This window comes from Equus quagga, chromosome 15 (genome assembly GCF_021613505.1).
Source record: "Equus quagga isolate Etosha38 chromosome 15, UCLA_HA_Equagga_1.0, whole genome shotgun sequence".
NCBI lineage: Eukaryota > Metazoa > Chordata > Mammalia > Perissodactyla > Equidae > Equus > Equus quagga.
This window is the reverse complement of record NC_060281.1, coordinates 79,550,893-79,578,584: the sequence shown is the minus strand read 5'-3', so window position 1 is coordinate 79,578,584 and position 27,692 is coordinate 79,550,893. Positions and strand designations below refer to the sequence as shown.

Here is a 27,692-nt window from a genome sequence, read left to right as displayed (position 1 = left end):
TGGAGACAATTTGGGTTGTCCTACCTGGGGTAGGAGGAATGGAGTGCTGCTCCTGGCATCTTGTGGGTAGAGGCCAGGAACGCTGCTCACAATCTTACAATGTATGAGGACAGCCCCCCCTCAACAAAGAGTTAGCCAGCCAAATGTCAGTGGTGTGGAGGTTGAGAAACCCTGCGTTAGATCTTCACTGAACTCTGCACCCCCCGTCCATAGCACATACACACACTCATTGTTTTGTAGTCTGACGGGTGAAATTTTCTCTGTGGGCTTGGTCTTCACAGGTTTCCGAGACACTAAAGCGTTTTGCAGGGAAGGTGACAACAGCCAGTGTGAAGGAACGGAGAGAAATCCTCAGTGAACTTGGGAAATGTGTTTCTGGAAAAGGTATTTATTTTCCATCCCCATGGCCTGGAGATGATTCCATTTCAAAGTGTTCTCTGTTTAGAACCATGGTCTTCTTTTCCCCTCACAGCAACTTCTGCGATCACTTTCTGTATTTGCTTGTTATGTGCATTGAAACACTTGAAGCAGTTGGGTTGGTGGAGAGTTTATCCATTTAGGTGCCAAAGCTTTTTACAGTTTTAACCATTTTGATTGGAAATATGTATTTCTAAAAGATACCAACAGTCTTTCTTAAGTAATTTAGTGTATGTCAAAAAATTTTCTTTATGACTTGGGGCACCATTTTTCCCAATCTCTGCTCCATGGAAGTCAGCAAGATGGTAATAGGTGATTGGCCAGTAAAGGATTCCAAGATCAAATAAGTTTGGGAGATGTCACGTTTTCTAATGCCCTCTGGGAGACTTGCAGCATATTCCAGGAAGGTGTTTTAACTTTATTAAGCTTTCTTCAATCTGATGTTTTCCTTGAACTTCTTTTTTGTTGCAAACCTGCTCATGGTCTGGGGAACACCTTTTGGGAAGTGCTGAGCACGTATGGTTATCCTGATTCTGTTCCATAACCAAGGACTATCCCTACCTCCTATTGCAGTGTGTAAGCCTAGTTTGCCTTCACCCAATAAATCCTGATTAGTTTTTGAGTTTCCCTTTGGTGTGTTTTTACTATACAGCATTAATTCTCAAAGTCTGGTCCCTAGATCAGGAGCTTCAGCATCACCCCAGAACTTTTTGGAGATACGAGTTCTCAGCTCCACCCTAGAAACTCAGATTCAGAAGCTCTGGGGGTGGAGCTCAACATCTGTGTTTTTACAAGCCTTCTGGGTGCTTCCTGGGTTTGCCAAAGTTTGAGAACCATGGCGGTATAGAGTTGGGTGCCCCTTCCGTCAACCTTCCCTTCTTATTAGTGAAGAGCCTACTTCCTACCACCCTTTCCCCCGAGTTCTTGTTTGCCGCTTCTGATCTACTGTCACCTGGTAACGTACCCAAGCTTGTTAAAGAGGTGTGTAAATTAAGTAAATTGCTGTTTGTGAGCTTCTCAGAGGTTCTCCTGTGTATTAATGCTTCAGTGTATGAGTTTTATGGCACCTTCAAAAGTCTTTCTGGTCACTTTTCTCAACAAGGTTCTAGTTAGACAAGGCTGCCGTGTGACAAGAGAGTAGCTGTACAGACCTTCTGAACCATGATGGTTGACTCCCTGCTAAATAACTGCTGAATACTACGCTTTTTCCCCATTTTATGGAGTAAGGAGTTCGATGTGTATGGGTGAAATTTATGAACTACTCAGGACCTTTTCAAGGTGATTTTATTCTTTAATCACCCTAAAATTCTACAATTCAGGGCAAATTATATTTGTAAAGTATTTAGTAGCCTTTGATGTGCGAGTCGATTATGGGAAGTTAACTACCCCTGCATGAAATCATTAGTTCTCAATTTTCTCAATTTCTGAGTCTAAGGAGGAGCCTTTGCGTAGTGATAATTATTCAGGCCTCTCTTGTTTTTAGGGTAGAAAGCAGATAACCAAGTGAGTTAACCTAAGGTGGAGGGAGATGTTTTTAGCCAGGCTGAGGAGTTGAAGACTTTGTCAGGGCTGTCTAACCCGGGATGCAGCTGGTCAGCATGGCTCAGCTCCGCCTGGCCCTGAGGCCTCTCTGATGCTCTGCTCCATCCTGCCTTCGTGTGCTTGAACCTGGCGACTCGCTGCTGCAGCGTCTCCTGTGCCTGATCTTCCCAGTCACAGGTCTGTAGGCAGCAGTCAGTGATGAAGCCCTCAGCTCTGGGGTCAGATGGACTCTGCATTCTATCCTTGAATCTACCACTTACAGGCTGTGTGACCTGGTTCAGCTTACTTAACCTGTCTCAGCCTGTCTCCTTGCTTTGAGCATAGAGATGGCAATAGTGCCTCCCTCAAAGGGTTAGTTTGAGGAGTGAATGAGAACATGTATGGATGGTGCTTAACACAGTCCCCGGCTATGATAAACCACAACTGTTTCTGGCCCCAGTTTCTCTTTTTCTCAATTACTGAAATAGCCCCAAATCTGGTGGACCACAATAGTGTTCAGGGCCCTGGGGTACTGGGTCCCTGCACTTCCTTCATTTGCGCCTAACATTCAGATGCCTGACGTGTGAGGCACTGTGCGAGCCCTTCGTGGGCCCACTGCTCTTGGTGCCTCCCAGAGTAATCTGTCCTACATCGCTGCCTACATTTCCCCTGCTCAGACCCTTCTCCCTTTCGTCTGCATGCTGCAGTCTGACGTGCAGGACCTGGCACAGGTTGGTTTTCCATTATTGAGCTCTGTTGTTCAACCAAAGTTTCTCTTTCACTTGGCTGGTCTGCTTGCTTTGTGTGCCTCAGTTTCTTCGTCTTAAAATGGACTCAATCACAGTACCCACCTTATAGGGATTAAATGAGTTAATGTATGTGAACTGCTTAGAGCAGGGCCTGGCGCCTTGTGAGCATTAGTTACGTGTTGGGTGTTTTTATTCCTCCTCCTCCTCTTCCTTCTCACAGGTCCTGAATAGGCATTACGCTGTCTCACTCCTATACTTTTGCTCGTGTTAACCCCACTCAGCATGTACTTCCCTCTCTTTCCACTTTTCCATAGCTTCTTAATCTGCTAGGCCAAGCTTCTGTGTCCTTAAAACCTTCGGAAACCATCCAGTTACAGGCGTTCTTCCCTTTTCTGATCCCTTGTAGACCTTGAATTTTGTACTATTTTAAAAAACTGTTTATTAGGATATACAGAAAGTACACATATCAAAAATGAACAACTCACTGAGTTATCATCAACTGAATACACCCACGTGACCTGCACCCAGATCAAGAAGCAGAAGAGTCCCAGCATTCCAGCACCTCCACTCCATAGCGTGTTAAATTTGGGGCCGCTTGTGTTTCCTTAGTTTCATTTATTTAACAGATGTGCCCCCGAGAGCTTTTCTGTACCAGATTTTTTCCTAGAGTCCTATTTTGTCATTGCTTTTTCCTCTTGGGAATTATTTCTGAAATGAACAGGGAGTGTCCAGGGGGCAGAGATCATGTCTGGCAGAATGATGGCTCAAGCAGATGCTCGTGAGGTAGTTTTTATTGACTAATCTCTGTGTAATCTTTGGTTTCAGATCTGCCGGAGGGAGCAGTGAAAGGGCTCTGCAAATTATTCTGCTTGACTCTGCATCGATACAGGTGAATCCTAGCCAAGGGCCCAGTGTCCGAAGCACTTTGTGCAGAGAGGTGATATAGGGTAGTGGTTAGAGCCCAGGGTTTGGAGCCAGACTGCCTGAGTCCAAATCTGGGCTGTGTTACATCCTACCTACTGGGTCCTGGGCACGTTACTTAATCTCTCTGTACCTCAATTTCCTCATCTGCAAAATGGGGATGATGCTGTTATCTACGTCATACGTGGTTGTTAGCAAGTGTAAAGTGCCTGGAACAGTGTGTGCCATGTCATGAGTGCTCACTGTGGACGCTGTCATCAGTCATACATGTAAAAGTACTTGGCCTAGTTTGAGTCCCGTAGTAAGTACTCCATAAATGTAGAGGTTGCCCTTATAGCCTTAGTGGCTCATTTGCCCATACTAGCTGCTTCTAGAACTCTGGGAGAAGTAGATTTATCTAGTTATTTCCTAATCCCATCAGCTATGATCCCTGGAATACAGCGCAATCCAATTTTCCTGAGAAAGACCAGTGCCCGGCCTGAGCTGCCTTGCTCCTTCCCTGGGTCCACAGGTTCACCTTTCCCATTCATTCTCTCCCTAGAGATGCAGCCTCCCGCAGGGCCCTACAGGCAGCCATCCAGCAGTTGGCTGAGGCCCAGCCAGAAGCCACTGCTAAGAACCTCCTGCACTCGCTGCAGTCTTCAGGCATTGGCTCCAAAGCAGGTGTCCCCAGGTAAGAGGGAAAGGGGTTGGTGGAGCCCTCTCTGGAGAACTGAGTGCAGATGAGCTGTGTTGAGCAGGTGTGAGCGTGCCTGTCCCTTCCCCTTTCCCGTTTCCAGCTCTGAATGACACTGGCAGTCTGCCTTCTGAGTAGAGGGAGAAGCCAGGATGGCAGGCTCATTGGAGAAACCACTTTGCTGAGGAACAGAGTTGGGAAGCCAGTGGAAGAAAGGCCCTTTTGAGGGGAAACCAGATGCCCACCAGGCAGTGAATGGGGGAGGCTGTCTTTTTGTTTTTATAGTTGTGAGTGCTAAGAGATGGCAGGTTGGCCAACGAGGCCTGCAGTCCTTGTCCTCAATTTTTACAGATGATTTGTGGGGAAAGTGGTTTCAAGTTCTGCCCAGTTTTAGGTCAAGGGCAGGTCTTACATACCAGGCAGGGCTTTGTGGTGAGCATTCGTCCTCAAGATGGAGGCTGCTGCTCTGCACTCACCCCTCGCCTTCCCTCCCCTCTGCAGTAAGAGCAGCGGCTCGGCCGCCTTGCTGGCCTTGTCCTGGACCTGCCTACTGGTGCGCATTGTCTTTCCCTCGAGAGCCAAGCGGCAAGGAGACCTCTGGAACAAACTGGTAAGTTCCCTGGGTCTTTGGAGTAGCGATGGTCAGCTCTCTGCACAGAGTTGGGGCATGTGCTGACCAAGTGCTCTTTTCAGTGCTGGGTGACCAGGCACTTTGAATTGTCCCGAGGTGTGGATATGCATGAGTGCAACATAATAGCATTCATCTATTTATCAAATATGTAAGGTTGGGAGGTTCTTTTGAAGGTCTAGATATGATTAGTGGAGGGCAAGAGGACTGGTCTTACGGTTTTGTGAAAAGGAGTCTGAGGATCTTGATTTGGATCTGATCCTTGCCCATGAAATCTGGCCGAGTACTTAACTTCTGAGCCTGTTTCCTCATTTGCAAAATGGCAAAAAGTACCACCCACCCCATCCACCTGGAAGAGTTGTCGTGGAGATGGGCTCAGATGAGGTGTGAAAGGGCTGTAGAAACTCACAGAGGGCTGTGCAGGTACACGAGGAGCGCGTTAGGAACTGTAAGTGCCTCTCCCTGAAGCAGCAGCTAGAACACATTGATGGCCTCGTCCCTGGGCTCATCCAGCACACTTCTGGATTGACTGGAATGGCCATGAGTGATTGATTGAGGGATAAGATACTGAAACCTCGCAGGTAGTGGATGTGCTGGAATTGGACCCGCTTCAGAATGTGGGTTTCATTGTTACCAAAAGGCCTTCTTATAAGATGGTTCATCCTGGGCTCCCTCACTGGCTTCTCTCCAATGAATTCTTATAACCATTGTCCAAGATAGATAAGTATACTTGTGGGTTAGTGACTGGGAGGGGTCAACCCTTGAGATTTGTGTTTATGGAACAGAATGCATCGGGAGCTTGAGACCATGTTTAGTGTTTCTGTGTCTTGAATCTGGGTTTTTCCTTTGCTCGTTGCTGATGTCGACCATACCCATAGGTTGTAGTTCATTTAGTCACCCAAGTATTTGTTGAGGGCCTTTCCCCTTTCCTTGCTGGGTGCTGTTCCAGAAGCAGAGGCTAAAGCAGGGAGCAAGACACGCTCTTGTGGAGAAGATAGACAACAAACTGGTCCACAAATAAATGATAAGATGTAAAGTTATGCTGCAGAAAAGAGAGTGCGGTGGAGGGTGATGGTGGGAGGAAGGCCTTTCGAAGAGGGTATCATTTGAGCAGGATATGAAAGAACAAACCATGCCCAGATAAGGGTTAGAACATTCCAGGAAGAGGGAACAACAGTATAGTTCTGAATGTGATATCACCAAGCTTGAAAAACTATTTTAATTAAAAAAATAAACAGTTCAAAATTCAACAGGTGTAGAAGGATATACTATTTTCCCTCTCACCCCTTTCCTAACCATTTAGGTCCCTTCTATTACTAGTTCCTTATGTGTGTAGATATCTACTCTGCATATGTCACTAAATAGATTTTTTAATACAAATGATAGCATACCATACCTACTTTTTTCTTTCATCTTGTTTTATTTTTCTTTAACCAGGCCTAGAGTTTGTTCCAGAGTAAGATGTAAAGAGTTTCTCACTCTTTTTTGCCAGTCTTCCTCATTTTTCGTTGTTTTTTTTGCTTGAGGAAGATTAGCCCTGAGCTAACATCTGTGCCAGTCTTCCTCTATTTTATATGTGGATTGCTACCACAGCATGGCTGACGAGTGGTGCAGTTCTGCGCCTGGGATCCGAACCTCTGAACCCCGGCCGCCAAAGCAGAATGTGCCAAACTTAACCACTACACCATGGGACTGGCCCCAGGTTTCTTATTCTTTTTTTTTTTTCCTATTTTTTTTTTTAAATTGAGTTAATGATAGGTTACAATCTTGTGAAATTTCAGTTGTACATTAATGTTTGTCATTCGTGTTGTAGGTGCACCACTTCACCCTTTGTGCCCACCCCCCACCCCATCTTTCCCCTGGTATCCACTAAACTGTTCTTAGTCCACATTTTTAAATTCCTCATATGAGTGGAGTCATACACAGATTCTCCTTCTCTAGCTGGCTTATTTCACTTAACATAATTCCCTCAAGGTCCGTCTATGTTATTGCAAATGGAATGATTTTGTTCTGTTTTGTGGCTGAGTAGTATTTCATTGTATATATGTACCACATCTTCTTTATCCATTCGTCTGCTGCTGGACACTTAGGTTGCTTCCATGTCTTGGCTATTGTAAATAATGCTGCAATGAACATTGGGGTACATAGGACTTTTGGGATTGCTGACTTCAAGCTCTTTGGATAAATACCCAGTAGTGGGATGGCTGGATCGTATGGTAGTTCTATTTTTAATTTTTTGAGGAATCTCCATACTGTTTTCCATAGTGGCTGCACCAGTTTGCATTCCCACCAGCAGTGTATGAGGGTTCCTTTTTCTCCACAACCTCTCCAACATTTGTTACTATTAGTTTTAGATATTTTTGTCATTCTAATGGGTGTAAGGTGATATCTTAGTGTAGTTTTGATTTGCATTTCCCTTATGATCAGCGATGATGAGCATCTTTTCATGTGCCTATTGGCCATCCGTATATCTTTGGAGAAATGTCTGTTCATGTCTCCAGCCCATTTTTTGATTGGGTTGTTTGAGTTTTTGTTGTTGAGTTGTGAGAGTTCTTTATATATTATGGATATTAAGCCTTTGTCAGATATATGACTTGCAAATATTTTTTCCCAGTTAGTGGGTTGTTTTTTTGTTTCAATCCTGTTTTCATTTGCCTTGAAGAAGCTCTTTAGTCTGGCAAAGTCCCATTTATTTATTCTTTCTATTGTTTCCCTTCTCTGAGAAGGCATGGTGTCCGAAAAGATCCTTTTAATACTGATGTCAAAGAGTGTACTGCCTACGTTTTCTTCTAGAAGCCTTATGGTTTCAGGTCTCACCTTTAGGTCTTTGATCCATTTTGAGTTTATTTTGGTGAATGGTGAAAAAGAATGGTCAATTTTCATTCTTTTACATGTGGCTTTCCAGTTTTCCCAGCACCATTTGTTGAAAAGACTTTCTTTTCTCCATTGTATGCCCTCAGCTCCTTTGTCGAAGATAAGCTGTCCATAGATGTGTGGTTTTATTTCTGGGCTTTCAATTCTGTTCCATTGATCTGTGTACCTGTTTTTGTACCAGTACCATGCTGTTTTGATTACTGTAGCTTTGTAGTATGTTTTGAAGTCAGGGATTGTGATGCCTCCCGTTTTGTTCTTTTTTTCTCAGGATTGCTTTAGAAATTCAGGGTCTTTTGTTGCCCCATATGAATTTTAGGATTCTTTGTTCTAATTCTGTAAAGAATGTCATTGGGATTCTGATTGGGATGACATTGAAGCTGTAGATTACTTTAGGTAGAACGGACATTTTAACTATGTTTATTCTTCCAATCCAAGTACATGGAATGTCTTTCCATCTCCTTATGTCGTCATCCAATTCTCTCAGAAAGGCCTTGTAATTTTCATTATATAGGTCCTTCACTTCCTTAGTTAAATTTACCCACAGGTATTTTATTCTTTTTGTTGCGATTGTGAATGGTATTGTGTTCTTGAGTTCTTTTTCTGTTAGTTTGTTATTAGAGTATAGAAATGCTACTGATTTATGCAAATTGATTTTGTACCCTGCAACTTTGCTGTAGTTGTTGATTACTTCTACCAGGTTTCTTATTCTTGATAAGTATTTACTAATCCTTTGAGTGGATGTGCCACAGTATATATAAGTAGTCCCCTGTTGATGGCCATTTATGTTGTTTACAATCTTTTATCATTATAGAAAATGTTGCAGTGAATAACCTTGTACATATGCCATTTTGTACACATGCAGATAGAATTCAGCAGACTTCTTAAGCATGCCCTTTTTCTCAGGGTAGCCATTCACACTGCTCACCAGTGACCTTCAGTGTTTGTGGCCATAAAGTCTCTGAGGTTTTTTAGTTGAGCACCTGTTAGGCGCTTCACTCTGGGACGGACAGTGGGCTCACACAGGCCGAGACCATCAGATCAGTCTTTGTGTTTGTATCCACGGTACCCAGCATGGTCCCTGCCATTTAGTCAGTGTTCAGTGAGTATTTGTGGAGTTAATGAAGGAAAAGCCAAGGCAGATAAAGAAATACACGGAACAGGGTCATTGTCCTCTTCTTATATGGCACTTGCTTTGCTGGAATTATATATTCATTTTTGTGTTTATTTGTTTGATACCTTTTTCTCCCTCTGGTCTATAAAGTGCATGAAAGCAGGGATCATATCTGTCTTGGTCCCCTTGTGTCTTCATTCTCTGATTCACAGTAGGTGCTCAATAAATGAACAGATATAATTCAATGGCACGGCTAAGTGTCGGGGCTGGAGGGAAGCGGATCTGGCTGGAGTTGAGTGGGAGAGGCCCAGTGGAGATGAACCCAGGTTCTGGTGGGCCAGATGAAGGGCTTGGGCAGGCTCTGAGGGCCATGGGACCTCCATTCCCGTTTCATGTCCTGACCTGAGCCTCTCCTGGTCCTGGCAGGTGGAGGTGCAGTGCCTGCTTCTACTGGAGGTGCTGGGCGGCTCCCACAAGCATGCTGTGGATGGTGCTGTGAAGAAGCTCACCAAACTCTGGAAAGAGGTGACAGGAGGCTGCAGGGAGTGGTGGGCAGTGCTTCTTCCCTGCCACCCCACTTGCCATCTGATGTACCTGCTTTACACTTTCCTCTTCAGAACCCCGGGCTGGTGGAACAGTACTTGTCAGCCATTCTCAGCCTAGAACCCAACCAAAACTATGCAGGCATGCTGGGGCTGCTGGTGCAGTTCTGCACGAGCCACAAGGAGATGGACGTGGTCAACCAGCACAAGGCAAGTGGACTCACTAGAGGGAAGGCGGGGGAGCTGATTTTGCCCTGGTGGCTCAAGCTGCTGGTCTTATCTGAAGCTTGTTTGTTTTCTCCCGTGAGACCCTGGCCTTTTGCCATGATACGTGAACCTTGAGGAGTTAGACAGTTTTCCCTCCAGCTCTGGCTTGGGGTGAAACCTGGCAAGGTTATTGGGATGAGGGTCTGCCTGTTAGTGCAGTGATTTATTCTCCCACAGCTGATTAGCTGCCAGGCGCCGCATACAGGTGCTGGAGATGCAACAGTGAGCAAGGAAGCTGTGTTCCCTGCCCTCACGGAACTGAGTCTGAGGAGGAGTCTGCCATTAGACAGACAGTCGTCTAATTAATTAAAGCCATGATAAGTGCTTCAAGGGAAAAGTGCAAGAAGCTGTGTTACTCTCTAATGGGGGACCTGACTTAGGCTGTAGGTCGGGGAACACATCTCTAGCGAAGGATCTTACAGGGTGAAGAGGGCTTAGCAAGGTCAAGGGATGAGGAAGAGCTTTGAGGGCAGAGAAAGCAGCCTGTGGGAAGGGACATAGAGGAGGCGAGTGGGGTAGAGTGGCACGAGTGGGCTAGAGAGGTGTGAGATGCAGCCAGCCGAGTAGCAGGCAGGCCTAAGAGCCAAGCCAAGGACTTTGGATTTGATTCCAGGAGTGCTGGAAAACTGTGGAAGGTGTTTAAATGGGGAATGGCATGATCAATGGGACCTCTCTACTTGACACTGTGAAATTTGGGGCACTGATTTGTATTTTTAGAGGCATTCCCACAAGAGGGGTCTCTTAGGCCAGTGATGAGATGCCACAGAACATCAGGGTGTAACCAGGTGTTTGCATTCTCTAGAGCGCCCTGCTGGATTTTTACATGAAGAACATCCTGATGAGCAAAGTAAAGCCTCAGAAGTATCTATTGGTGAGTGAGAGGTGGCCCTTACTCACCTGGACAAGCTAAATCCCATTTTAAATTCTGTAATTCAGAACTGTCCTTTATTCTTGGTCTGTTCTGGGAGGGCTGGGTGCCTGACTCCTTTCTCTTTGTAGGATAACTGTGCCCCTCTGCTCCGATACATGTCCCACTCGGAATTTAAGGATCTGATCTTGCCCACCATCCAGAAGTCTTTACTGAGGAGTCCAGAAAATGTTATTGAAAGTAGGTTGCTGCCAAACAGGACAGTGGGAGGGAGACAAGTTGTCTGATAAGCTGAATCCCTGATACTTGGCAGCAGGAAGCATTGGGGAGGATGGGGGATGTATTCACTGTTTCAGTGGGACCTTGGGAGAGAGATCAGGGACCCTTTTAAAGAGAATATGTTGAAAGTCATGGGCCCTTTTGCTAGAAGAATGCACAAAAGTATATCTATTTAGGATATTGCCTATAATTTTAGAGGTCCAAGAACCTTCTGGAGACCAGGTTAAGAACCTCTTCTCTAGACAGTTTGAACTTGGTGTGGAAGTGGCACTTGAAACCATAGGATTTGAGTTGAGTCTCTGTCCCGTTAATCTTGGTAAGAGGTGTAGGTGGACTGTTGGAGGGGTGATTTTTTGCTGATTGGGATGGGGCACTATACATCTTGACATCAGAGCTTGGAGCAAAGGTGTGACCACTCATGTGACCATATAGAGATGAAGAGTGGTCATGGTTCTTTGTGGCTAGATGGCAAGCCTGATGACATTGGCTGGGGAGTAGGGCAAAAATGGGTATTACACTTGAGACTGACATGATCAGTGCTTTCTCTGCCCCTCAGCTATCTCCAGTCTGCTGGCATCAGTGACTCTCGATCTCAGCCAGTATGCCCTGGACATCGTGAAAGGACTGGCCAGTGAGTATCTTGACCCCTATCCAGCCCCTAGAGTGACACCTTGGGTTTTGGTTGTACTTGTCCCAATTATTATAGAAAAAGGGGTAGGAGACAGCTCAGATTAGAAATGAGGCTTTAACCGTGTTTGCATGGTATCTTTCCTGAGATCCTCTATAATGAGAACATAGAGCTAGGATTGAAGAGTGGGGAGCATGGAAAAGTCAAAGATGAAAGCCTGGATATTCACCTGTCGGCAACCTGTGAGCTGTGGCTGTTTGTGTGTCCAGGTCAGCTGAAATCCAACAGTCCACGCCTGATGGACGAAGCCGTGCTGGCACTGCGAAACTTGGCCCACCAATGCAGTGACTCCTCGGCAATGGAAGCCCTGACCAGGCACCTGTTTGCCATCCTTGGAGGTGAGCAAGCCTTCTTGGCCGTGGAGATGGCTGAGGGGTGGCCTCCAGCATTCCAAGACCTGACTAGCACTTGGTGTTCCGAGGCTGCTCGTGGCAAGGCCATGTGAAGGCCGTAGGCTGTGAATGTGTAAAGTGAACAGAAGCACTTGCAGGGCAGTGTAGATAGAGGTGTTCTCAGTTTCATTTTTTTTTTAGGTATATATATTATTGTCTGCATAGAGGAAAAAACTAGAGGGAAATACACCAACATGTTAATAGTGTCTTTGAGTAGTGGGAACATGAGTGATTTTAAAATGTTTTTCTTTGTATTTTTTCTGTGTCTTAGATTTTCTGTAAAAACATATTCCTTTTTTAGTTGGGGAAAAGAGCTAGTAAATGTTATTTTAAACCCAGCTTCACAACAGAAAGACTACTTAATGGAATCGGAAACTATATCTTGGATGTCACACACATGACTACAATATTCACCCCTTGGGAAATGTGGCTGATGTGAATTTTGTATCTCTACTGTCTCTCCTCTCAGGCTCAGAGGGAAAACTAACTATTGTAGCCCAGAAGATCAGCGTCCTCTCAGGTACTGAATTTCTCTGTGGGTAGTAGGAAGTGTGGTAGTAGATGAGGTGTAATGTAACTATTGGGTAAGGCGAGTCCTTCTTTGGATCTTGACTCTTCTGACAATCTTGGACATCCCAGCCTGGCTCCCAGGACTCTGCTGCCTGCCTGCTTGGCAAGTCTAGTGGGAGGCCTGGCTTCTACAGAAGGCAGGGTGTTTGCGGGGGGATTGAGGGAGGGTCAGTAATGGCCAGAGGAGAGGCATGGCTGCTGCGGAGGTGGGCAGTGGCGGAAAGACTCATGTGTTGGTGATTTCATGCTGATGAGGGGCTGAGCAGGGGATCCCCTACCTTCCAGGGATTGGGAGTGTCAGTCATCACGTGGTTTCTGGGCATTCCAGTCAAGTCCTGAATGGGACCGTTGCTGAGCTGTTCATCCCGTTTCTCCAGCAAGAAGGTAATTGTGTGCAACATAGTGAGAATGCAGTCTAGACCCAACCTTGATCCTGGTTTTCGTGTTCAGCTTGCCATGAACCTCTTCTGAAGGCACATCTCCTCCCGAAGCATCACTGTTTTCTCTCCCTGGTACTCCTGCTTGCTTTCCTACACTGCTGGCAGTGATTTGACGTGGGTCTAAAATGTCAGACTGACTGGATTTCTGCTTCTTGCCTTAGTTCATGAAGTTACCTTGGTGCATGCTGTCTCTGTCCTGGCTCTTTGGTGTAACCGATTCACCACGGAAGTGCCCAAGAAGCTCACTGAATGGTTCAAGAAAGCCTTCAGCCTTAAAACCTCCACCTCTGCAGTGAGGCACGCCTACTTGCAGTGCATGTTGGCCTGCTTCCGAGGTGAGATCCTGCCCCGCGGAGGGGACCAAGTCTCCAGGGCGTGATCACCTTTCCAGGCTTTCCCTTTTGGTTCAGCTTATTTTGCATCATTTAGTTTTACATCTCTGGCAGCATTTGGCTTTGTCATCCATAAAGCTCAGAATCAGAGTCCAACTTCACAGCAAATTCTGGCTTCTCCTCCTTAGCAGAATTTCAAAATAAAAAGCTTATTCAGAGAGGACCCGGAACCAGAACCTGCCACTACATTATCTGAGATCATGGAGAAGTGATTCTGATAGGACTGATTGGAAAGGTCCAACTTCATATAAACTTTGTGCTGGACCTATTAAAAACAACCTCTGCCCTTGCTTCAGTGCCAGCAGACCTACTGTTATTTGGACATAGGCATCCACCTCTTCCCAGGAAGAGCTAGGGGAAGCTTTCGTGTTCGTACAGGAGCTTGATCTCCACGGGGAAAATCTCCAACGTTGACTTCCACCTCTGAGATAGGCTTGTATGTCTTTTAAAAAGGTTTAAACTTAGGATGGCTGTGTTTAAGGAAATGTCTAGGAAATTCTACAGCTGCCTTTAGAGAGGGGACACTGTTTTATATAGCTCCTGTATTCATATATCAGTTTGCAATTTGGTTGCATTGATCAGCCTTGATTTTAAATTGAGTTCTAGATAGCTAAGGCATGGTTTAACCTAGTCTCTGCAGCTTGAGTTAGTTCTGCTTGATGCTTTTAAAATAAACAATATAAAATAAACTTTTAAAATAAACATTTCTTGAATTCAAATTCATGACATCATCCGAAAGGAAAACTGGTTTCATTGTGAAATGTTCTGATACGCCAGTTTAGTAGTTAAGAAAACATGGATTTAGCTATAGTTTTAATAGGTTTCTACCTTTTTTTTCCTGAGTTTCATAGTTCATAGGTCAGCAAATTAGTTCTGCTTTTGAAATTTGGGTCCAGAGGTCATCTGGTATGGGAGAAGAACCCCAGATAGTAATTGATAGGCTTGAGGTTGGCCCTGGCTCTCCCTCAACCAGATATGTGGCCTTGGGCAACTCATGTAACCTCTCTTGGTCTGTTTCCTTTTCCATAAAAATGAATAGCTGGACTATTGGATTAGTTAGGATCCTTCTAACTCTAACTTTATGGCTGTAGAGTTTGAGTTAAGCCTCAGATTCTAATTCCACTTCTTCAAGATATTTGACAGGGTAACTGAAGGGTTTTAGTCAGCCGGTTCAGATCTAGGTGGATAACTCCTTTCTTGAGTAATCTTGTCACTCCCAAGGATCAGAGTGTTCTGTGAGGTTCTGGTCCTCTCTCCACAGGTGACACACTACTGCAGGCCCTGGACTTACTGCCCTTGCTTGTCCAGACAGTGGAGAAGGCAGCCTCCCAAAGCACTCAGGTTCCCACAGTCACTGAAGGAGTCGCCGCAGCCTTGCTGCTCTCGAAGCTTTCCATGGCTGACTCACAGGCTGGTAAGAGTCCAGAAATGTCTAGGATGGTAGTAGACAAGAGCCTCTTTCAGAGTCCTTGGGAGGAGTGTCTTGGTGTTTAGAATTTTACAGGTTCAGCTTGGCCACTTACTGCTCTGGGTCAGCCACAGGGCTGCTTGTCATCTGCAGGGATAAGCTTCAGGGTCGCAGTGAGCAATGGGAATGCAGTCAGGGGACTCTGTCACTGTCCTCTTTCATCCAGTGCTCTGGGATCAGGGCCGGTAGATAATGCCCAGACTGACCTGAGTTTAGTAGGGGACGTTTTATTAAAATTGGTTGTACAGTTAGAGAGTACAGAATTCAAAAGGTACAAGAGGATATAATGTGAAAAACTTCCCCTTAGCCAGCCTGTCTTCCAGCCACTTAGTTCCCCTTCCTGGGCAGTATTACCAGTTTTGTGTCTAAGGATAGTCAGTGAGTCATCAACTAAACATGCTGGGTAACAAACTGTATATGCCATGCTATATACTGAGCGTATCTTGGAAAAGATTCCAAATCAGTACAACAAAAAGAACTTCTTTGTGTGTCTATGTGCTATTCCATGCTTTCTTCAGTCCACTTTTTACTCTGCATGCAGACATACCTGAACTTATTCCCATGGTTAGAAATGAAGTCATATGCCATCTCTATATATGCCAGGGCACTGGCTGGGTGCCAGGAAAGGTTTCCTGAAGGAGGGAGCATTTGAACTAAGGTCCTGAAGGCTAGGAAGTCTTTCGCCAGCTGGAAGGGAATGGCCCAGTGTGAGTTCAAACCAGCCCCAGTCAGAGAAGGGCAGGGAAAGCACCATGTGTGAACCTCAAGTATTTCAGCCTGGTGCCTGGGCTAGGTGGGAATTTCAGATGGGAGGCAGCTCGCCTGGGATCCTGTGGACAACGGAGAACCACCAAAGGTTTTCATACAGGCGATGATACTAGAAGGACGGTTAGTTCTCAGAATGGGGGCAGGCAGAGGGCCTGGGAATGACTTATCCCTGCTGGCGGAGCACCCCTGCCTGCTGTAGCTGAGGGTCTGTCAGCAAAGCCAGCCCCACAGCTTCAGGATGAGGGGACCAGCTCTGCTGGACGTGGTGAGCTGGGTTGTGGAGCAACCTTTCGTTTCTTGCAGAGGCCAAACTGAGCAATTTTTGGCAGCTGATTGTGGATGAGAAGAAGCAGATTTTCACTTCTGAGAAATTCCTGCTCATGGCTTCAGAGGATGGTGAGTTACTCTCCCCTTGGTTGAACTTGAGGTTGGGGCCAAGTCTCTGGCAGGTCTTCGGACTGGACCCTTCCCCAATTATCTGTTGTCTTGACTAGTCAGCTTTGCAAAAACCTGGACCAGGGTGATCTGGCCAGCAGCTTGACTGTCATGAGAATGAATTTATTCCTGCGGGGCGTGTATAATGCCAGGAAGATGAGGGGAAGTGGGAGATTTGTGGAGACAGAGCACTAATGGTTGTGGGGCTGTGATATTAGGTGTAATTATAGCTGATTGGGTAATTGGTGCTGTCTCAGAGGTTTTGTTCTATTAAGAGAAGCTCTGGTAGAATGTGGCTGGCTCCACTCCCCTACCAGGAGGCACAAAAGCTGCTGGTTTCTATCCTGGCAGAGAAGAAACAGTTGATCTTTAAATGTAGGTTTAAAATTCTAGGTTGCCTTAGGCGTGTCTGCCACTAATTGATGATTTGAAAAGTCGTATTGATTCACAGATCACAACATCCTATTAATGAGCTATAACTGTTAGTCACTTTCTGGTTTTTAAAAAAAAATTTAGCTAGTTTTTTGTATAGGAAGTACATTCACGTAATTCAAAAATAAAAGATCCAAGAGCGTCTACACTGAAAATTATACCCTTGCTTTGATCTCTGGCCACCCAGTGTCCCTGGCTATGGAGAACCAATTTTATCAGCTTCTTGTGTATCCTTGGTATTTTATATTTATACCAGCAAATATCTTTATGTGTTAGTTCTCTACCTTTTTACACAAATGGTAGCATGCCTGCTGTACACATTATGCTGTCTAGACTTGGAAATCATTCCATGCCAGTATGTAATGAGTGTCTTTATTCTTTTTTAGAACTGCATAGTAATTTTTAATTAATTAAAACAAAGTGTATATTTTTACATATTCCAAAATACATGTGTGCATAGTTAGCAAAAAGGGGAATTCAAATGAGCTGTAATTTCACATCCAGTGATAATCGCATTTACATTTTGGTGTTCATTTTCCAGTTCTTTCCAGTTTTTTCTGGATGTGTTCTCTATTTTAAAATCACGTGTGCTGTTTCTCTCCCCTCCTAGCCCTGTGTACTGTGTTGCAGCTGACGGAGAGACTTTTCCTTGACCACCCTCAGAGACTCACAGGCAACAAAGTTCAGTACGTGAGGCTCACTTACCTTTCCTCTTGGGCCAAACGAGGCAAACCCTGGCAGGAGCCTGAGGAACGGCGGTGCGCAGGGGGTGGGAGGGCTTGCTGTGGAGAGCCCCGCGCCTGGCCGTCCCCCAGGAAGGTTTGTCCCTGTGCTCGCAGGCAGTACCACCGGGCTCTGGTGACGGTGCTCCTGAGTCGCACCTGGCACGTGCGCAGGCAGGCTCAGCAGACAGTTCGGAAGCTGCTGTCCTCTCTCGGGGGCTTTAAGCTGGCGTACGGACTCCTAGAGGAGCTGAAGACTGTCCTCAGTTCTCACAAGGTGAGGGCACCTGGGCACCAGAATTCAGAGCTGCTTCCTGACCCTGCTTATGCCATGGGGTGTTGGCTGGGCCACTCCTGGGCTCTTCTTACTCACTCACACCCTGTGTGATGCTAGAATCTTCTCTGCCCTCAAGCTCCAGTAACATCTTGTTTTGTAAAATTCCTTTTCCTTTTCATAGACCCTTTTCTTTCTTCCCACATCTTATGACATGTAGTGCAACCTTTTTATCCCTGACTAATGGAATAACACTTTGTTTTTAAAGCCCTTTATAACATTTTCATGAATGTTATAAAGCCCATTCTCCCTTTTGCTTTTTCACAATGCCTTTAAAAGGCAGACAGGCTTGCTACCCTTATTTTATATGAGTTATCCAGGGTTCCGGCAGCTGGAAGACTTGCGTAGGGTCTCCTGGCCAGTGGGTGGCGGAACTAGGAGTAGATTCCAAAGACCTGGCTCCTGTTTCACTGCCCTCTGTGCCCCATTTCCCTGCTTCCCTCCCTTCCTAATCCTGCTTGAGGGATGTGGGCCAGTGACAGACGGGTGGGTCTGTCAGCTGGGTCTCCTGGACCAGTTTCTCTTGCCTTCTTTTCCCCTGTGGGCTTTTTAGGTGCAAAGTCACAGGTGCTTCCTCCTTCCAGACACATCTCACAGCCTGTAGGTCCCAATGCAGGGAGCTGGGTATCAGTCTTTATCCAGTAGGAGGAGCCCCAGAGAACAACATGAGCAAAAGGCAGTTGTGTCCATGTGTGCCAGGCCTGCACAGCACTCTGAGCAGTGGGAGCTCATGTGTTGTCTCCACACAGGTGCTGCCCTTAGAGGCTCTGGTGACCGATGCTGGGGAGGTGACTGAGTCAGGCAAGGCCTGTGTGCCTCCACGAGTCCTGCAGGAGGCTCTGTGTGTCATCTCTGGGGTGCCAGGGCTGGAGGGTGACGTCACCAACACTGAACAGCTGGCCCAGGAAATGCTGATCATCTCCCACCACCCATCCTTAGGTCTGTGGCTGGGGTGGGTGTGCAAGGGGTGGGAGGGCTCTGTTGTAAGAGCAGGCTGAGCAGAAAGCCTCAAAGAGCTCCACTCCCCTTCAGTGGCAGTGCAATCTGGACTCTGGCCAGCACTTCTCACTAGGATGAAGATTGATCCCGAAGCCTTCATCACCAGGCACCTGGATCAGATCATTCCTAGGATCACCACACAGAGTCCCCTCAACCAGGTGATTAGTGCCTGAGCTGGTTCTGGCCTCGGGTCAGAGTGTGGGAAGGGAAGATTCAAAGAAACAGCTGAAGATGTGATGAAATGTGGGCTTGGACCCTGGGGTTGCAAGTGACAGAAAATGCAAACTGGTTTGAGCACAGAGACAACTCACTGCCTCGTCTAACTGCTAAGTCCCTGGATATGACTGGCTCCAGGTGATGCTGGCTGCAGGGACTCAGATGTTGTCCTCAGGACATTGTAGGTGATGTCTCTCTTGCTCTTTGTCCGTCTCTCTTGTCTCATCCCTGCTTTCCACGATGTGGGCTCCTTTCTCAGATAGTATTCCCCTTTCTGGTAGGAGGATAGTGGCTAGAGTTCCAGGCTTACAGCTTGTCCTCTTATCAGCTCCAGTAGAAGCAGCGTGTATTTTCTAGTCATTTCAACTGGCATGTGCTCTCACTGTCCCTGGTTGACCTGACTTGGCTCCTATGCTCGTCCCTGAGCCTCTCCTTCTGGTCTGGACCACGTGCCCACCTCTGGAAAGGGTGGGGACAGCTTCACCTGAACCATAGAGATTGAGAGTGGAGGAGGAGTGTGTCCCCCAAATCAGGCTGCTATTCCAGACAAAGGGGTAAATGCTTGTTGAGAAGGCAGGAACATGCCACAGCTGTCTACTCTGGCAGGCAGTGCTCAAAAAGAAAAGGCAGTGGCAAGAAGGGGAGCCAATTGCTAGGGGCATTTAGGCGTGGCAGGACCCCTCTCCAATGCCAGCCTTAGTGCACACTGACTGTATCTGTGTTTGCCTGGCAGTCTTCCATGAATGCCATGGGTTCCCTCTCCATCCTGTCGCCGGACCGAGTCCTCCCGCAGCTCATCAGCACCATCACCGCCTCTGTGCAGAACCCCGCCTTGCGCCAGGTGACCCGGGAGGAGTTTGCCATCATGCAAACTCCTGCCGGGGAACTGTATGACAAATCCATCATCCAGAGGTGAGACCCCACTTCTGGGCTCAGTTGGCCCAAGGCTTAGTTTTCTTGCCTGTAAGATGGAGACAACACCTCCTTTTTAGGGTCATTGTGAGGAACAAATGAAACAACCTATGCATTCACTGGACAGGTACCTGCTCTGTTCCAGGCACATGCTTAGTCCCGGGAAACAAGAGCATGTTGAGTGTCCAGCACTTTTCTGGTGCATACTACCTAAAAGCTAGCTGGGATTTCATGGCTAGTGGGAGGCTGAAGGGCCTGCTGGCTATTTTGAAGCTGGCTGATCACCTACTCTGGTGTTTCAGTGCCCAGCAAGACAGCATAAAAAAGGCCAACATGAAGCGGGAGAACAAAGCTTATTCCTTCAAGGAGCAGATCATCGAGCTGGAGCTGAAGGAGGTGAGTATGCGGAACCATCACACATGGAGTGGCTGCTGAGTTTTGTGGCCTCAGGCTGGTGACTTTTCCTAGTGCACTATATACTGTTCCCTTGGGTCATCCTGAGACCCATGGCACACTCCTTTGGTCTCCCGCACCCTCCAAGGTCCTTCACACTCTTTAGTTACCCTTTCTCAGTAGCTTTCTCCACCCCCAACTCAAGGAAAACAAATTTCTCTCTTTGTTGGGTGCCGGCAGCAGTTCATATGTTCCTCCACTAAGTGGTGTTGCTTGATTCCATGCCTGTCCTCTCAGCTCCTGGAAGGCTGGGACCTGTCTTTCCTCCTGACAGCAGGCACAGGGTGTGGCACAATGTAGCCTCTGAGGAAGTGCGGTTTGATTGCTGTATTCAGCTTCTAACAGAACTGGTTCCGATAGAAGCAGAACACACAGGGTTCTTTCCTGTCTCAGACTTTGTTCTTTCCTCGGTCTTTATCAGACTGGGTTCTTCTTTCTTTCCCATCCCTTATCTTTCACATGTCTACGTGTTCCCTTCTTAGAGAGGTGACCACCCTGCCCACCCCATCTAAAGTAAACTCCATCCTTCTTCCTGGTTACTATGCATCCTCCTAAATCCTTTTATAACATTTGTCGTGATCTGAAGTCATCTTGTTTGTGTATTTATTTACCTGCTCGTTGTTATCTTTGCCCACTAGATTGTGAGCTCTGTGAGGGCTGAGACTTGGTCTTGTTCCCCATGGTCTCCCCAGCATCTAGAACAGTGCCTGGCACAATGTAGGTGCTCAGTAAATACTCGCTGAATGAATGAGTGCTTTCTCGACCTTTTCCAGACTTCAGCTTAGACTGGGGAGAGCTTCTGTAGGGAGGTCCTGGCCAGGAGGGGAGGCTGAAGTTTTGATTCTGAAGCTATGTGTGTACCAAAATACCCTTTTCAGCACACTGGGGGACTTTTCATTTTTCTAACGTATCAAAGGGCTCCCTTGTGTTTGTCAGTAGAGTCCAGTAAGAAATCCCTTCTCCACTACTCTCTCCGTTCTGTAGAAAGCAGGTGGCTGCAGACTTTGTGGGAGATGGAGGAGGCCACATGGCAGGTTTGGCGGCCCAGGTCACAGACTTAGAGCTAGCATGGTGCTTGTGGAACTGACCTTGCCCTCCTCTGTAGTAGGGAGGGAGGTCTGTTCCCTGGAGATGAAATTGCTTTGCTCGTTCCCTTCAGGAGATAAAGAAGAAGAAGGGCATAAAAGAGGAGGTGCAGCTGACCAGCAAGCAGAAGGAGATGCTGCAGGCTCAGCTGGACAAGGAGGCACAGATCCGCAGGCGGCTGCAGGAGGTAAGCGGCTGCTGCCACCACACACCTGTGCCATGAGAGTGCTGGGCAGCCCAGCCCCACTCTTTGCTGTCCTGGAGCAGGGCCCTGCTGACCTGCCCCCTGGGACAACTCTACTTGCAGCTGGATAGTGAGCTGGAGGCGGCGCTAGGACTGCTGGACACCATCCTGGCCAAGAACCCATCTGGCCTGACCCAGTACATCCCTGTCTTGGTTGACTCTTTCCTGCCCTTGCTGAAATCTCCGCTGGCTGCTCCTAGGATCAAGAACCCTTTCCTGTCCTTGGCTGGCTGTGTCATGCCCCCTCGGCTCAAGGCTTTGGGTTAGTCCTTGTTTGCTGGCTGTGGGTGTTGCCTGGGGCAGGTTGAGAGGCGGGCAGTGGATGCCCCTGAGTGCTTGTGGGGAGGTACACAGTGATCTAGGCTACTGACTTTTGTTTCCATCTGGAAGCAGCTTTGGGAACCTCAAGCTGCATGTCCTTAGGAATGACGTAATGCCACCTCTCTCCCGTTTTGTCTGCTGTGCTTTCACTCTGAGGACCAAGGTTTAGGTACTAGTCAGTGTGATCTTTCTGTAGGAGTTTTAAAACTAGGGAGTCAGAAATTCAGTGGTGCTGGGGAAGGTTTGATGCCACGTGGCCAGTCAGCGCAGCCCAGAGCACCCACTTGTCGGTGATTAGAGGTCTCTGCGACCTTTAGCTTTCTTTTGGCTTTGGAGAAACAAAGACCAGGTAGAGTGACTGGGAATTATGGTGTCCTCACTTTGTGGGTTGTTTAATGACCTTGAGCAGACTTCCTCGCCTAAAGGATATGTTGCCATGGGTGAGGGTGGAATCTGGGAACTGTTCTGAGGGGAAAAGTCAGTCAGTACATATAGAAGCTGCCAGAAGTGTTACCTGGCTGGCTGGGCTGTTGCGTGGAAGGTAGGAATGCCATACAGGTAGAGCTTTACTTCTGGCTGAATAATCCTTGGGTGGCTCTTGCCTCTTCTCAGCATACTTTTAGTTTCTTAATGTCGGGACAGCTCCCTGCCTGCCTACCCTTCAGCACTGTCACAGAGATGAAATGAGAAGTTAGGGTGAGGATATTTTGGCACGGCAGAATTGATTACTGTTAAGTCAGAGGGATGTGGCATCTTTGCCCTGTGTCCCTGGTTTGCACCCAGGCCAGATTCTGCATCTTTGCATGGGTCATTCTCTGCTGAGTCCCTTCTCTTGGACACAGGCACTTTGGTGAGCCATGTGACTCTGCGCCTGCTGAAGCCAGAGTGTGCCCTGGATAAGTCATGGTGCCAAGAAGAGCTGTCGCTGGCTGTGAAGAGAGCAGTGACCCTGCTGCACAGCCACACCATCACCAGCAGGGGGGGCAAGGGTGAGCCAGGTAAGGGACAGGGCAGACAAAGGGCTAGAGGTGATATGAGTCGGGGTGGGGAATCCATGAACTGTGGCGTCCCCCAGAGTTCTTGAGGCTGTGGCCTTGGGCAGCTTCCTTCCCTCCCTGGCCTTGGTTTGCTCATCCAAAAAGTGGGGGTTGGACTAGATGAAGGATTTTTGAGTTCAATCCTGGCATTCTGTGAGTTGCTGAGACCTCCATTGAGGGTTTACTTCTTGTCAGTGGAACCTATTTGTCCATTTTAACTCTCACATTCTGGAACTGAAAAGTGTTTGGGGTAGGAGCAGGACTGGCTTTAGAACTGGGCTACCAGCTGTCGTCCCTGTCATCATACTGTGTGCTTCTGGGTGTCAGAAAGGTTTTCCAGCCTTTCCCCCTGCCCACTCGCTCTGAGGATGGAGACTGAGGCAGCAGCGTCTGTGCCCTGCCCTGCCTGTAGGATTGTGTCTGCCTCTTGCTCTCACAGATGCCGCGCCCCTGTCTGCGCCAGCCTTCTCCTTAGTCTTCCCGTTTTTGAAGATGGTGCTGACCGAGATGCCCTGCCACAGTGAGGAGGAGGAGGAGCGCATGGCCCAGATTCTTCAGATCCTCACTGTCCATGCCCAGCTGAGGGCCTCACCCAGCAACCCGCCCGGGCGTGTGGATGAGGTTGGCAGGGGAGCTCCTCTCTCCCCTTGGCTTGAGGGAAGTTGGGGAGGCAGGGGCTTTCAGCACCTTGGTGGGGCAGTGGAGTGTGTGTTTACACCTACAGCAGCAGCCATTGGTGAGGAGAACCCAGATGTTCTGTTTAGTGCAGCTGTCAAGGCCTCAAAGAAGCTTAATGGGTTTCTTGTGTCTGATAGTTTATGACCTGAAGAAATTGAAGGATTTTGTATCAATTTACTATGTTTGTTTTATTTCTAACTCAGAAGATAGTACTGCTGCCTTTTCCTGTGACTTACAATTATGAGATTGGACCTTATTCATGGAGGCGTTTTCTTTTTAATAGATTCTGTTTTAAAAATTTGCCAAAGTAATGCATGCATATTTTTAAAAATTCCAACAGTACAGAAATGCCAATCCCCAGAGGGGACAGTTGCTAGCAGTTAGGTGTATACCCTCGTGGACCCTTTTATTTTTTTGAGGAAGGTTAACCTTGAGCTAACATCCGCCGCCAGTCCTCCTCCTTTTGCTGAGGAAGATTGTCCCTAAGCTAATATCCCGGCCCATCTTCCTCTACTCTTTATGTGGGACGCCTGCCACAGCATGGCTTGACAAGTGGTTCATAGGTGAGCACCCAGGATCTGAACTGGCGAACCCTGGGCCTGCCAAAGTGGAGCATGCAAACTTAAGCACTATGGCACTGGGCTGGCCCCAACGTGAACCTTTTTTTAAGCAAGCACATGTAAAACTCACACACAGTAAAGCAAAAATATTGTAAAAATATTGTTAAAAAAAAAAAAAGTATTGGGGCTGGCCCCGTGGCCAAGTGGTTAAGTTTGATGCTCCGCTTCGGTGGCCCAGGGTTTCGACGGTTCAGATCCTGGGCACGGGCGTGGCACTGCTCATCAGGCCACGTTGAGGCGGCATCCCACATGCCACAACTAGAAGGACCCACAACTAAAATATACAACTATGTACTGGGGGGATTTGGGGAGAAAAAGCAAAAACAAAAGATTGGCAACAGTTGTTAGCTCAGGTGCCAGTCTTTAAAAAAAATAAAAAGTATTGCTTTTTTCATATGATATATACTCTGGGTCTCCTCCCATGTCATTGCATATAGATGAAGTATTTTACAGGCGCTGTGGGATTCTCTGCAATGGCTACAGCATTTTTTAGTTAAGTCTTTACCTGTTGATGGATGTTTTAAGGTTGTTTCTAATTTTTCTCTGTTGGGAGCAGTGCTATGGTGTGCCCCCTTTTATGTATATGGCCCCTGTGCACCCATGTGAGAATTTCCATAGGACGGATTCTTGGGTGTGGAGTTGCTAGGTTATGTGGCATGTTCTGAGCTATACCCTCACTAAGAGTTCCCTTTTCTCCAAACTGAACACAACCTCAGATAATAGAAATCTTGCCAACGATGGGTGAAAGGATGGTATCTCATTTTGTGTTTGTTTACTTACTTGTAAGGTTAAATAAGTGTCTCGTTGTGTGTTTAGGGGCCATCTGTATTTCTTATTCTGTGAATTTCAAGGGAGTTTCAGGGTTTATTTATTTTGAGTCCCTGAGGATTATGGTTGACTGGGGTTGGCTCCTGTGGATTTAGTTGTAAAACTGATGGTCTTTCTACAGTGGACTCGTCCATATGACCCTGACTGTTGCCCAGTGTGTGAGAGGATGCTTCTTCCTGTGCCACCAAACTTGGTTACAGACCTTCCCCAGAGCCTCACCCTGACTATCTGCTCTTCTCTCCTAGAATGGCCCAGAGCTGCTGCCTCGTGTGGCCATGCTGCGCCTTCTGACTTGGGTGATTGGGACAGGCTCTCCCCGCCTACAGGTAATCTGGTTTTCAGTTGGCTGTTGCTGTGACTTAGTTGATAACCTCAACTTCAGGTCCTGGCACTTGAGGTTGAGTCCTAGTTCTCTCTCTTGGCCCCCAGTTTTGGATCTGGGCAGAAGGGCTGCTTTTGAGAGCCAGCCTGACTGTTCTCGGCTAGTGAGGGGCTTTGTTTGGTTACTATCACTGGCGTTGGCCTGGAGCTGGGGTCTCAGCCCTAATAGGGCTGTGAGGTGGATGTTCTCAGTTCAGATCCCTCTCTGGGACGTTCAGCACATCACCTGGCCCCATACAAGTAGATAATTTGCTGAACTGCGCCCAGTGGATCGATGTTCTCCTTAGGTTCTGGCTTCAGACACCCTGACCACCCTGTGTGCCAGCAGCAGTGGCGAGGATGGCTGTGCCTTCGCAGAGCAGGAGGAGGTGGACGTGCTGCTCTCTGCCTTGCAGTCCCCGTGTGCCAGTGTGCGGGACACTGTGCTTCGGGTACGTGCCCACTCCCTCTTGGGGCCACTGCAGTGTCCCTTGTCACTTGTGCAAGTGTTTGAGCTGCACGAGGGACATTCTCTCAAATGTCCCATCACTTCTGATGGGAGATGCCTTACATCTGCACTAGTGTGTCCTGGAGGCAAAAAGGGTCATTTTGGGAATCCGAAAATGAAGCAGTTGTCATGATGTATCGTATTTTTTTCTTCACTTCTAAAGATGTCACCTAGTTTCTAAAATGGAATGTGGGTCTTGATACTTCTATGGAGAAACATAACTCATAGGAGTAGTTCATTTCTTTAACCTACTAGCTTGTACTTGCCTTTTCTTGGTGCTTTTCGACTAAAAACTAAAGGATCCCCTTAGAGTATGAGATGATGATTCCCGAATGCCACTCTGCAGCCTCCTGCTGTTGATCTGTTACAGAGCTTTCACTGGTCTTTGGTAAAATCTGAAAAATGATGGCAATGTGGTAAATTTTTTTTTAGAGGAAATGCCCTTCTTCTGGGGTTTTATCTGTCTTGCTTAGAGTTGCATCTTTAAATTTTACATTGAAAAATATTCTACCACCACACACCATCATTTCACAAAAGAAAAACTATTTGAAGAGATTAAGCAGCTAGTGAGTTGAGCTGACTCATAGCGTTCCCTAGACCAGCTCTGACCAATGGAATTTTCTGCAGTGATGGAAATATTTTATATCTGTGTTGTCCAATGCGGTAGCCACTAAGCCAGCATGTGGCTATTGAGCAATTGAAATGTGGCTAGTGTGACTGAGGAACTTAGAGTTAATTTTAGTTGATTTAACTTTGAAGACCCATGTGTGGCTGGTGGCTACATCTTGGACAGTGCAGCCCTGGAGGGAGGCAGGGAGGCAGGTCAGGGACTCTTCTGAAAGGTCATGCCTCACACGGTCCGATCCCACCCCCTGTCAGGGGCTGATGGAACTCCACATGGTATTGCCAGCACCTGACACCGATGAGAAGAATGGTCTGAACCTTCTGCGGAGGCTCTGGGTGGTCAAGTTCGACAAAGAGGAGGAGATCCGGAAGCTGGCTGAGAGGTAAGAGCCAAAAGGTTGTTTTTCCTGCTCTGTTGTTTTTCCCCTTATAAAATAACTGGACCCAATGTGCTCAGCCTACAGTGAGAGAAGGGCTGGGTGGTTGGGTTTGGTGGCATGGGCGCTGGAGATCCCTGTGTGACCAGCCCCTGCCTTTGGTCTGTTACAGGCTCTGGTCGACGATGGGCCTAGATCTGCAGCCAGACCTCTGCTCCTTGCTGATCGACGATGTGATCTATCACGAGGCAGCTGTGAGGCAGGCTGGGGCTGAAGCCCTCTCCCAAGCAGTGGCACGTTACCAGCGACAGGCGGCAGAGGTGATGGGCAGGCTCATGGAGATTTACCAGGAGAAGCTCTACGTGAGTAGCCTGTGCACTCTGATGTGGTCTGGGTGGTGTAAGGGTGGATTGGACTCTACTCAGCCTCCGGCCTGTTCCAGACAGGAGTCTTGGAGGTCACTGGCTCAGGGTGGCTGTGACTGATCTCCCGCCTCACACCCAGGTTGCTGGCTTGCCCGGCTTGGCTGGAGAGAACACTGTAGTACATTTATCAACCTGTCTTGTTGCAGCGGCCGCCCCCAGTGCTGGATGCTTTGGGACGAGTTATCTCAGAATCTCCTCCAGATCAGTGGGAAGCCAGGTATAACAGCTGTTATAATCTTGTTCCACTCAGAGCTTTCTGAGATGTAGCAGGTTGGCTGGCCTAGGTGCTCTGAGGAGACAGCATGGAATAATGGACCAGTAGAGGGAAAGGGCAAGACCTCCCTCTGAGTCAGAGAGACCTGAGTTCAAGTGCTGGTTCCTCCTGTGCTAGCCGTGTGAGCTTGGGCCTCCAGACCTCTGTTTCCTCAGCGGCCCCGGGGATCTTCTTACTGCTTTATAGCCGAAAAGAATAACAGCACTTTCTCATTGTAGAATATATCCATTTCCTGT

At 47.4% G+C, this 27,692-nt stretch overlaps 1 protein-coding gene across 1 annotated transcript in view; it reads left to right on the top strand.

Annotated features, from left to right (window-relative positions):
* Positions 1-27,692, top strand: part of GCN1 (GCN1 activator of EIF2AK4) — a 58,565-nt gene that overhangs the window by 4,063 nt on the left and 26,810 nt on the right. The window contains exons 2-31 of the mRNA XM_046639273.1: positions 282-384; positions 3,513-3,576; positions 4,150-4,281; positions 4,786-4,894; positions 9,324-9,422; positions 9,515-9,649; positions 10,509-10,577; positions 10,706-10,814; positions 11,410-11,484; positions 11,751-11,879; positions 12,403-12,453; positions 12,789-12,887; positions 13,105-13,278; positions 14,597-14,749; positions 15,875-15,967; positions 17,049-17,124; positions 17,278-17,437; positions 18,244-18,433; positions 18,527-18,651; positions 19,443-19,621; positions 19,924-20,017; positions 21,234-21,347; positions 21,468-21,666; positions 22,568-22,723; positions 23,202-23,383; positions 25,134-25,214; positions 25,557-25,700; positions 26,636-26,763; positions 26,930-27,119; positions 27,329-27,399. Of these exons, the coding sequence (XP_046495229.1) occupies positions 282-384; positions 3,513-3,576; positions 4,150-4,281; positions 4,786-4,894; positions 9,324-9,422; positions 9,515-9,649; positions 10,509-10,577; positions 10,706-10,814; positions 11,410-11,484; positions 11,751-11,879; positions 12,403-12,453; positions 12,789-12,887; positions 13,105-13,278; positions 14,597-14,749; positions 15,875-15,967; positions 17,049-17,124; positions 17,278-17,437; positions 18,244-18,433; positions 18,527-18,651; positions 19,443-19,621; positions 19,924-20,017; positions 21,234-21,347; positions 21,468-21,666; positions 22,568-22,723; positions 23,202-23,383; positions 25,134-25,214; positions 25,557-25,700; positions 26,636-26,763; positions 26,930-27,119; positions 27,329-27,399 (3,683 nt within the window). The remainder of the gene's footprint in view (positions 1-281; positions 385-3,512; positions 3,577-4,149; positions 4,282-4,785; positions 4,895-9,323; positions 9,423-9,514; positions 9,650-10,508; positions 10,578-10,705; positions 10,815-11,409; positions 11,485-11,750; positions 11,880-12,402; positions 12,454-12,788; positions 12,888-13,104; positions 13,279-14,596; positions 14,750-15,874; positions 15,968-17,048; positions 17,125-17,277; positions 17,438-18,243; positions 18,434-18,526; positions 18,652-19,442; positions 19,622-19,923; positions 20,018-21,233; positions 21,348-21,467; positions 21,667-22,567; positions 22,724-23,201; positions 23,384-25,133; positions 25,215-25,556; positions 25,701-26,635; positions 26,764-26,929; positions 27,120-27,328; positions 27,400-27,692) is intronic.